This window comes from Hirundo rustica, chromosome 3 (assembly GCF_015227805.2).
Source record: "Hirundo rustica isolate bHirRus1 chromosome 3, bHirRus1.pri.v3, whole genome shotgun sequence".
Taxonomy (NCBI): Eukaryota; Metazoa; Chordata; class Aves; order Passeriformes; family Hirundinidae; genus Hirundo; species Hirundo rustica.
This window is the reverse complement of record NC_053452.1, coordinates 19977509-19988807: the sequence shown is the minus strand read 5'-3', so window position 1 is coordinate 19988807 and position 11299 is coordinate 19977509. Positions and strand designations below refer to the sequence as shown.

General features: G+C 49.1%; 1 protein-coding gene across 1 annotated transcript; it reads left to right on the top strand.

The window, feature by feature from the left end:
* Positions 1–7767: 7767 nt before the first annotated feature.
* LOC120749750 (acrosin-like) lies at positions 7768–10368 on the top strand. Its single transcript, XM_040057400.1, has 6 exons — positions 7768–7838; positions 8097–8333; positions 8645–8910; positions 9184–9329; positions 9789–10009; positions 10338–10368. The coding sequence occupies exons 1-6, from the start codon at positions 7768–7770 to the stop codon at positions 10366–10368; spliced, it is 972 nt and encodes a 323-aa protein (XP_039913334.1).
* Positions 10369–11299: the final 931 nt, after the last annotated feature.

The following is an 11299-nucleotide window of genomic DNA, read 5'->3' as shown; positions in this document are numbered from 1 at the left end:
CTTGGTTTTGCGCCCACTTATAAGCAGCCTCTCTGCCCTCCTGATCTAAGTATCATAGGCCCATTGAGCTAGGAACGACTTCCCCTTGTGTTGCCAATCCAAATTTATCTGGAACAGCTCAATTTTGTAGCCTGATCCACCTGTTCATTATTGCCCAAATCTTGGGTATGGGGACATCCACATGACAGACTTTAACAATCTGCTTCTCTACCCAGGCAGTGATGTATAGCCATTCTTCAGCAGCCCAGAGTGGTTTTCCTCTACACTGCATTTGGCCTTTTTCCACCTTTCCGGGCACCCCCAGATCGTTTGCTGCCATCCAACAGTGAGTGTAGAGTGTTGGTAACTTCTCTTATGCAGAAATGTCCAAAGCCAGCTGGACAACTTCCAGCTCTGCAATCTGACTGGATCCACCTTGTCCTCCAGTAGCTTTCACAACTCACAACATAGACCTCCATACAGCTCTTTTCCATTTCCTATTGGTTCCTACAGTATGGCAGGATCCATCAGTGAAGAGTGTGTACCATCCTTCACTCTCCGGTAGCTGGTTATATGGTGGGGCTTCCTCATCACAGGTTCTTCCACTTCTGATGACAATCAAAAGCTCTTTAGACTAGTATGTGATGGCTTCCAACATCCCAGGTCAATTTGGGGTTCCTATTCAAGCTCACTGTGATGAGGGTGATCCATTTACTTCAGGCAGCATCTGTGGCCTGACCAGCACAGCACTGGTAGTCAGGGTACCAGCAGGAGCTGTGCTTCAGTGCCAGTCACTTCTGAGGCAGCTCAAACCTCTTCACAGGCTGCAAGAATCTCTTCCTCAGCTGGGGGGTAGCTGGCCTCAGATTCTGTATGCATGACTCCAAAACCCAAGAGGTCAGTCTCAGGTCTCCCCAAGTCCCTTCTGCCAGAGGCTCCAGGGTGAACCACTCTCTGCAGCTGTGGTGTAGAGCACATTCTTCACATCCTGTCCTGTCCTGACAGGCCCAACTGCTACTGCATGGGCAACCTCATGCTTGGTCTGCTCAAAAGCTTGCTGTTGCTCAGGGCCCCAGTTGAAATCATTTTTCTTTTCTGCCATGAGGTAGAGAGGTCTTACAATTTGGCTGTACTCAGGAATGTGCATTCTCCAAAAGCCCATGGTGCCTAGGAAAGCTTGTGTTTCTTTCTTGCTGGTCAGTGGGGACATAGCACTTACCTCATTAATTGTATCTCTTGGCATCTATCTGCATCCATCTTGCCATTTCACCCCTAGGAAACTAATTTCAAGTCCCCTTGACTTTACCTCATTTGATAGCAAAACTTGATTTTCATAAACCTCCCCTGCCTTGTTCCCTCATACAATGATGTCATTGATCGACTGCAGATGTTCTGGAGCCTCAGTCTTTTCCAATGCAGCCTGGATCAGTCCATGGCAGATGGTGGGGCTGTTTCCATCCCTGGGGCAGTCGGTTCCGGATGTACTGCTCGCCCCTACAGGTGAAGGCAAACTGGGCCCTGCACTCTGCTGCCAGAGGAATGAAGAAAAACGCATTGGCAATGTCAGTTGTGGTGTACCGCTTTGCTGCCTTGGATTCCAGCTCATACTGGAGCTCCAGCATGTCTGGCACAGCAGCGCTCAGTGATGGTGCAAGTTCATTTAGGCTACAGTGGTCCACAGGCAATCTCTATTCCCCATCAGACTTGCACATGGGCCAAATGGGACTGTAGAAGTGTGAATGGGTCTTATTGACCACTCCCTGGCTCTCCAGTTCATGGATCTTATTATGTATGGAAATCACAGAGTCTCAGTTTGTGTGGTATTGCCGATGATATACTGTATTGGTGGCCATTGGTACCTGCTGTTCTTCTGCTTTCAGGAGTTCTACTGCAGAAGGGTCCTCAGAGACACCAGGCAAGGTGTCTAATGCCCTCTGTCTTCACAGCAGCTATTCCAAAAGCCCACCTGAGTCCTTTAGGCTCTTTGAAATAACCACTCCTGAGGAAATCTACACCCAGAATACATGGGACCTCTGGACCAGTCACAATAGGGTGTTTACTCCACTCCTTCCCAGTCAAGCGTACCTCAGCTTCCAACAGAGCCAACTGCTGCAACTGCCCTGTTGCCCCAGCAGTAGAAACAGGTTCTGTCCCCACAGGTCCCAGTGGTATTAAAGTACATTGTGCACCAGTGTCAGCCAAAAACTTGTATTTTTGTAGTTCTGTTGTGCCAGGGCATTGGATCCACATAGTCCAAAAGACCCAATTTCCCTACCATCTAGCTGGATAGCGGCCAGGGCCCCTCTTGTCCTGACTGTCATTGACTCCCTTTGTGTACATTCCAGAGGCTCCTTCAAGGGGAAGGACATATCTTCCTCCCTTTTGTTATACCTGGCAGCTCAGCTGCAGGAAACTGTGGCTACATTCCTTTTAGTGGAACTCCCTTGTTAGTAGCTTCCTCCTTTAGTTTACGCATCTGTGCTGCCAGGACAGAAATGAGTTTTCCATCCTACCTCGTATCTTCCCCATGCTCACACAGGAAGAACCACAGGTCCGCTCATGGGGTGTACCCCCTCTCCCTAGCTGGGACCACCTATCTCTGATAAGAGGGCATCTGCTCTGTACCGACAAGACTTGGAGAAGGTCCTCTTTAATCTCCTTCCTGAGTTTCTGATGGGTCTCTTCAATCCTGCCTTCCACGTTGTGTATATGCTCCGCCAGGTCTGTTTCCACAGCTGAGATTTTTGCTCCTGTTGGGCCATGCACAGTGTCTTCATTGTACCAGAGCCTCTTTGTCCTAGCACTACTATCTCATCCCTCTCCTTCTACTGCAGTGTTGCTATGGCAGGGAAGTATATTTGTGGCTGGATTTGTGCAAGTTTGAGCTACATCACTGCCATACATTTTACAATTTCTGGACTCCTAGGAGTTTTGTTGTCATCTGAGAAAAGGACCTCGAGCAGAGCCAGTTCTATCAAGTGTTGGATTCCTTGCTTCATGGTCTTCCAGAGGCCTTGCTGCAGCTGAACGTCATCTGGGGGAAGGTATCTTTCTTTCATACTTATTAAGAGCTGTGTCCAGAGGCTGAGAGGTTCGTGCCTCCTTGCAATTCCCTGGTCAATACCCACATCACGTGACAGAGATCTCAAATACCTCACTTCAGTACCATCCAAAATCGTACCATAGCCTGCGGTGTCCCAGATTTGGACCAACAAATTTCATTCAGACTTATCGGGCCATTGGCTGAGATATTTTCTCAGATCATGAAGGTTTCTAAGGACAGAGACTTGGTGATTATTTCTGGTTCCAATTCTTCTGCTGGCTGTGAAGGTCCTGACTCCTCATCGTCATCCACTGGGTGAGTGGATTTGGTTTTGTGTTTCCTTCTCTGGACAGGGGCAATTGCTGTTGCCCTAGGCTCCTTGTCTGGTTTATCTGCAGCCAGAGTGCCTGGCGTGTCTGCTGATTCATCCTCCTGCCCCTCTGTATTTGCTGCCCTACAGTGTCTAGCCGTGTGCGATAAGCATTAGCCAGGGCCCAGCACATTGCAATGAGCTTCTTCTCTTTAGAGCTGTCACTGCAATTTTCTTTCAGATATTTCCTCACCTCACCTGGATTCTGAATTTGTTCAGGAGGAAAGTTCCAAACTACTGGGGCAGAGAATTCCTTCAGGGTTTGGCCTATGTCCTCCCACATCCCACACCACTCAAGATTTTCCACCACTAGGGCAGATGTGTGGACAACTTCTCTGGAAATCTCAGCCGTGGTTCTAAATGTGCTGCAGGTCTTATGGAGGAGAGCTAGCAGAATTGAAAAAAAAAAGAAAATATGGTATCTTTAACATCCAGAGGGAATGGAATATTCTCAAAAGGTGATCTGCTAGATCTGAAGAGGAAAAAGGAGGTAAAAGGCTGGGAAAAATCATGCCCTACTTTTCCTCAAACAGGCTGAGTGTAATTGTTAATAATCCCTGAAAAAGACTGCCAAGACCAGCACAGGAAAACAGCAGAGAATACACATCCCAAATAACTCTCATTGCCTCTGATGTTATCTCTCCATAAATTGTTAGCTCAGAACATATCAATGTTATAAATGAAATGGGCTAAATTCTATAAATCAAAATTTGGAATTTTATTGAGAGACAAAATTACAGTCTCGGACAGCCACAATTAAAACGACAGCGTCGAGCCCGGGGTCGCTGCTGGGTGAACAATGAGAACACCCTCCGCCAGTCTGTTATCCCCAAGTTCACATTTTTGGTTTGCAGCAGTCTCTTTTTATACACTGGATCACGGAGAGAGGCTCGGGATGTTGACGGTCCTCCCTCCGAGGTATCTTCATTAAACATGCAGGTTTCAGTTCTAAGAGTCTGAATGGATCAGCGGAGGAGGACAATGCTGTTAGTGGTCGGGTCCAGGTGTGGTGTGGAGATGTTAATTCTAGCCGGAGACCATCTAGATACGGATCTGATACAATCATCGCGTCCTCCGGGCTATCATCCCCGTTTTCCATTGCCTTTTGTTTCTTTTCAACAATTCCTGGTAGTGACAGTTTTCTGTCTTCCTTTCTGGTAATTCCAATCAAGCTTTCCTCGTGTCCCCCCAAGCCTTTTCAGGCTAGATAAATTCTTGTATTTTATTAAGCCACCTTCCCCTGAGTTAACTCACAAAATGCTATTTTAAACAAAACTTAACTTCCAACATGCTAGTTTATACAGAACTTATATAGTTTGTATTACATTTTATATTCTATTAACACGAATTAACTTTAGGACATATATTACATTCCTTTTTAATGATCCCCAGCAGAGGCATGTTTGTGTCGCCCTTTCTGGTAATTCTAATCATGTTTTGTTTCCTGTCCCTCCCCTGTCTTTTCAGGCAAGAGAAATTCCTGTACCTTTACTGAGCTACTTTCTTCTGACTTAACTCATAGCATATTGGATTAAAACAAAACTTATAGGGATGGTATTACATTTTATATCTTTTAACACGAATTAACTTTAGGACATATATCACATCAACACAGCAATTCTGATTCGTGTCCCTGATACGGAGAAGATATATACCAGGGCCAGGATTGCCAATATATATGGATAAGCACACATGCCAGGGTACCAGGAAGCCATTACTGAACCAGACAGCATGGTGGCCACTGACTGCTGAACCCAATACAAAGCATTTCAGACAAGAATGTTATTTATTTTTAATTTTCACTTTCTCTTGCCCCCTTAAGTTGGACAACAAATTTTGTCTCATTTTGAGACAATTTAAAAGAGAACCATCTGGCTTATCGCCTTTAGACTTGCAAGAATTCCTTTCTGCCAGTAAAGAATGAATACTAATAAATAAAAGTGGGGAAAAAAAAAAAAAAAACCAAAAAAAACACCCAACATTTTATTGAGAAACCAAATGCCAACAGGCAGGAAAAAAAAAAAAAAAATAGTAAATAACTTGTACATGTCAAAGTGTCAGACTTCACCACTGCACCAGAACAAAAGGAGACCCCAAATGCTGGAGAATACCCATTCCTGATATTTGATACAAGATGGCATCAACTTCTCCCCCTTTGGAAGGCAGGAGCCTCACGGAGCAGACGAAGGCCCAGCAGCAGACGAAAGTCTTGTGGCTCATCTGAGGCTGACTTCCCCACAGCAAAGAACAGCAGAATGGTCATGGAATGCAAAATAGCTGGACTGGAGCCACTTGGTGTGTTCTCTCCACAGCTTGATGCAGTTCACAGTGGTTTGGGTCAGAGCAGGGAAGTTCTGCTCCTGCTGGTGTGATGTCCTGGGTCTTGGACAAGCAGCTGCTGAATTTGCCTCAAGGCAGCCCAAAAATCACTACTGCAGCTCCCCCAAGATAAAGAAAGGAAAAACTTTTGCCTAGGCAAAAACCAAGCCAGCCACAATAAATTCATGCCACACAATGCCCAGAGAAACCTGGGCAGGGAGTTTTTAAAAAAACACCCCCACAAAAGAAAATAGTCCTTTCCCCCGACCTCACAAACACAAGCTCCAGGGGTAGCAGGGTCTTAAAAATACAGTAACAATTTCTGCAAAGTGAGAAGATATCTGAATACACTGTCATAATAAATCACTCCAACGCACTGAGGCACAGGCACATGTTGCCCAGAGCAGTGTGGAACCCTGCTTTTCCCACAGGCAGGGGTAGCACAGAAGACATAGACGCCAACTTCAGGAGTAACTGTAATTTACTATAATCCAAAACTGCAAAGAATGAGAAAAGGATAAGCTAAGCAACACATTACTATAAAAGACTGCCTACACTGATGAAGAAAGACACATCACAAGTTACCCTAATCCTTGACCATCATGCACACCTGCCCATCAGGTGGGGGAAGCCACTGTCACAGTGAAGGACTGGAGCACCACTCACAGCAGCTGGGAAATCCTGCAGGTGCCTTCCCCCACAGGCAACAACATTTCAGACTGCACTGTGAGAGGGCCCCATCTTCATACTGTTGAATAAACAAGCTACCAGAACTTGTAGTGCAGGATCATCTGGTGTCAGTCTCCTACTGGGATGCTCCCAAGGCCTTGGAGGGCTGCAGGAAGAACCAAGGGAGTTGTCTGTGATCCTACAGCCCCAAAAGAAGGCCCAATATGGCCTTGTCCGGTTCCTAAAGAGGGAAAGGCAAATCCATGTTTTGCCAGTGTGTGGATATAAATAACATTTGGTTGGAAGATTCATCCAGAGGCCAACTTTTGGTCAAGGGCAGTTGTTCTTGCCTCAGTCAGGGCCAGTTGATCAGGACTTCATACTGCAATGCCGCATCCCTCAAAGTGTTCAAGGACAGCTTCTGAGCCAGGCTGTACTTACTGCGGACAACTGGGTGTAGTGCAAGTCATCCCTCTGTGAAAAACAAGGTTCACTTTCTTAGAAAAATTTAAAAGTTTAATTAAAAGGCAATTTGGAGACAGAAATAACACAAAAGTTCTCTGCTGGGGTGCCTGGCATGCAGCCAGGGTGTAAACCTTACCTTTTTAGGACACTTGTTTAAAAGGATCAGTATGTTACATATTCAATAGGCTCTAATGCATTATTCAAACATTCCTTTGAGATGTTCTCCTGGGTTTGCCCCCTCACCCCTGCCCAATTTCACCAAATTACCATTTTTTTCCTCCTTGAAGATAAAGTTCATGGTGGCACCTCTTGGTCATCTTATGTCCCATTCTTCTGATACCAGGTGATCAATAAATTCCTTCTTGTAGCTTTGTTTCACTCCTATCTTCATCTGGCTAATTCAGGAATGCGGGAGGATCACCTCTACCTTTTGGGTTGGCCGGTTTAGACGTTACAAAAACAGTCTTTTACTTTTAACACTATGTTACAACCCAAAAAATTTATATACTCATCACATCACCACTTTTAAAACCTTAAAAAAAACAAAACCTAGGAAAAAAAAAAAAAAACCACCTTCCCAATTCATATATGTAGCATTCATTTTAATATTTGCAAACAGCCAACCTTATAATATGTATTTATAACACCTCCCTGCCTATGGCAGGGGGTTGAACCTATGTGATTTCCAAGATGCCTTCCACTCCAAACCATTCTATGGCTCACAGATTCAATGCGGCTCTTCCTGCCACAGGCCCCCTTGACACAGGCCACAGGGCCCAGAACACAGAACCCACTCCTCTGTGACATCAGCCCCGGGGCCGAGGGCACCACGGGCACCGCGGCTGCTGCGGGCACTGCGGCTGTGGCTGCGCTGGTGCACGGAGCTCTCAGTGCTTGCAGCTGACACGTGCCTCTGGCAGCCATGAATTGGCTCGGCCTCCTCGTCCTGCTGACCGTGGCTGGGCTGGCCCACAGCATACAGTACCCATGTGGGTGAGTGTCCCCAGGCCCTGGGAGGGAACCACGGCAACACCTGGGGCCTTCCCTGGAGGGGACCCGCCTGTCCCCCATTGCCGGGCCACAGCTTCCCACCCACCATGGGGGAGCCTCAGTTCCTTGGACAGAGGCACAGCCCATGGGCTTCCCTGGCCTGCCATGTGTGCAAGCCCTTGTCGGGAGGGCAGAGGGCTGAGCTTCAGCCTGAGCCACAGGAGGCCATGCAGCAGCATGGAAATGACTTTCTGCTTGCAGAGGTTCCTGCGGGCTCCAGGCTGTGCCATCTCTCTACCACCCCATGACTAATTACCACAGCAACGACGCTTATGGCACGAAACGTGTTGTTGGTGGCAGAGATGCCAAGCCAGGAGCCTGGCCCTGGATCGTCAGCATCCAGCATCCCTGGGTACCAGGCCTGAGGCATCTGTGTGGAGGGTCTCTCATCAGTGCGCAATGGGTCCTCACAGCGGCCCACTGCTTCGACGAGGTCACGTAAGAAGGAGCAGGGAATGGGGACATCCCCACAACACCAGCAGGTGCCCTGTCAGCAGCACCATCTGCTACTCCCATCCCCTTTCCTCTCAGGCAGACCAGCTGCCACACTGCTCAGGAGGAGCCTGGGCTTGTGCCAAGGCTTCCTAGCAGCTTCCAGCTTGACATTCCCCCAGCCAATGTGTGAAGGCACTCACACATGCCAGAGCACTGCTCCCTCTCTGCCTTTCCTAGCAGAGGTCTGGCAACTGCTGGGCTGCTGTGGTGCATGGCTCTGCTCCTTCTCAACCCTCTCTCCATCTGTCTTCCAGGAAAATCAGCATGGTGTACGTGGTGCTTGGGGCCACTCAGTTGACTCAGCCAGGCCCTGGGGCACAAATGCGTCGTGTCAAGCAGGTGGTGATACACCAGTACTACAATCCTGATGACTGGAGCTATGATATTGCCCTGCTGCAATTGGACCATCCTGTCCAGTGCAGCCTCTACATCCAGCTGGCCTGTGTGCCTGACGCCACACTGACAGTGTCGGAGCTTCAGAACTGCTGGATCGCTGGCTGGGGTGCCACCACTGCAAGAGGTGAGTTCCAATAGCGACTCCTTAACCAATCTCAGCACACTGGGGAGAGGGTTTGGGCTTTCTCACAGCAGAGGCCAAAGCCAGGCTGCAGGATGTACCCCTTTGTAGAGATGGGCCTGGCCCTCTCTCCAAAGGCAGGCAGCAGGGACACAGTTCCCCAGTGCCTCTGCAGAGGGGAAGCCAAACCCTAGGGAAGGGGATCCCCCACAAGAGAGCCTCAGGATCAGAACTGGGAAGGAGCTCCTGAGGGCTAATTCCTTTCTCTGCTCACAGCTCAAGATTCAAGTGATCACCTGCAGGAGGCCAAGGTCCAGCTCATTGATGTCCAGCTCTGCAACAGCAGCCTCTGGTACTCAGGGAAAATCCACATCCACAATTTGTGTGCTGGTTACCCACAGGGCCTCATCGACTCCTGCCAGGTAGGAGCGTGCCACGAGCCCCTCAGCCCCCAGCAGCACCTGCAGCCCTGGCAGCACCACCCCAACACAGCCCAGGGCCTGCTTTGCCCAGCCACTCCCAGCCCCAGCTCCCTCCTGACTGCTCTGGGGGCTTCCTGCACACTCCCCATCCACTCTGACTTGCCCAGTGCCCCCCTCATGCCAGAAAGCCCAGAAAGCCCAGCTCGGGATCTTGGCAGCACAGAGGTCCAGGTGACATTCACACATCCTCTGCACATCCAGAAGCCGTGTACAGAGAGGAGCCCTCCCCTACAGGACCCCAAGCCATTCACAGCCAAGTTTCTGGAGGCTCCAGCCTCTGAGCAGAGCCTTCCTCTGCCTGGAATACAGCTCTGGCAGAGGCTGTGAGAGAGGAGGAAACAGCCCCTGTGCTGGCAGGGGCCTCCCAACACCACCTTAATCCTCTCTGCTCCACTGCAGGGTGACAGCGGTGGTCCTCTCATGTGCCAAGAGAAAAACGCTGACTACTGGTGGGTCATTGGAATGACCAGCTGGGGAAGAGGCTGTGCCAGAGCAAAGCTGCCTGGAGTCTACACCTCCACTCAACACTTTCATGACTGGATCCTCTTCCAGTTGAGCCTGAGACTTGAAGAAAGTTCCTCTCCAACATCACGGGCATGTAGTCATTTTTTGACCCCTTCGTACTTCTGGAGTCATTATATTTCCATTTCACAACCCCTTCAGAAGCCATGGTCAAGACCAAGCCCCCCTCTGAAACCGACAAGTTTGGGTGAAGTTAGCTCCAGCCCATTTTCCATCAAGATTCTGGTGGAATTCTTTACTCAAGTGAAGGAACTCCTCCAGCAGATCTTTGGGCAAAACACATCTTGAAGAGCAGGACAGCCACAATTCAGGGCACACTGCAGTGCACAGGAACTGTTTCCTGCTGGGGCAAAGCCTGCTGATCCAAAGGCAGCCTCAGTGTCAAAACCCTACTCTGTCCTGACCACACTCCTCTCCTGTGTGCAGGCAGACACTGCAGTTGACATACTTGAAGTAAAGTTGCCTATGGTCACTGGGAACCATCTTTTTGATCCAATTTTGACTCCTGGGCAAAGCAAGGAGTGCCACAATTGGCAGCTGCAGAATGAGCCTGAGGGCAGACCTGCCAGGCACAAAGGGACAGAGTGGCTCCAAAGAGCTCCAAAGTGCCTGGTCAGAGAGGAGAGTGCTCTGAGCCACCATGGGCTGGAGGAACCTGGTACATCAAGCCAAGGAAGGGGATTGGATAAAAGCAGACACCTTGGGACCAGTGCTCAAATGCCCATGGGCTGGTGATTTAGGGCCTGGTGTGAGCCTGGGCTAAGGGAATGGGTCTGGGAAAGTCCCAAGCATGACAAGGGAAACTGCTGTCTCCTGACTGGAGTGCCAGTGCCCTAAGGCAGAGCCAGAGTTCACAGGTAGTGAAGGGGGATTGATGTGCCAGGTGGTCACACTTCACTGATACTCAAAGGAAGAGCTGGGGGCATTCTGGGGAGAGAAACCTGGCAGGAAGAGTAGGAGAGCAAACCAGGAATGCCATGGAAGGCCCAGGTGAGTGGGCCAACAGCAGCTGCAACACCAAGGCTGTTCACAGGCAGGGCCAACCGGGGAACCAGGGGAAAAGATGGCTTGATTCCATTTTTGGGAGGAGACTAGGGCAGAGACAGGGAGGAGTTGAGGAAGATGAGAGGGCTGTATAGGCCTGGCAAATGGAGAGAGGGAGCAATCAAAGAGCCAGCTGCACAGACTCAAACTGTAGCTTATTCGTTTTCTTTGTCTGAGTGCTGCACATAATTACCACAGAATGGGAAAGAAACTCTTTTATCCTTAATTTCCCACAGCAGAATGGCATGGACAATGGTATGTAGTTTAGAGAAGGAGCATCCTCCTTTGTCTACAGAATTCAACTGCTGTATGCCGCTGGTCAGCCTGGCATGAGGGTGCCACAA

Excerpts from the sequence above, each read along its gene's own strand:
- LOC120749750 (XM_040057400.1), top strand. The coding sequence starts at position 7,768 with ATGAATTGGCTCGGCCTCCTCGTCCTGCTGACCGTGGCTGGGCTGGCC. Across the intron at positions 7,839-8,096 it reads AGCATACAGTACCCATGTGG|AGGTTCCTGCGGGCTCCAGG; the intron begins GTGAGTGTCCCC and ends TTCTGCTTGCAG. Across the intron at positions 10,010-10,337 it reads AGTCATTTTTTGACCCCTTC|GCAGACACTGCAGTTGACAT; the intron begins GTACTTCTGGAG and ends TCCTGTGTGCAG.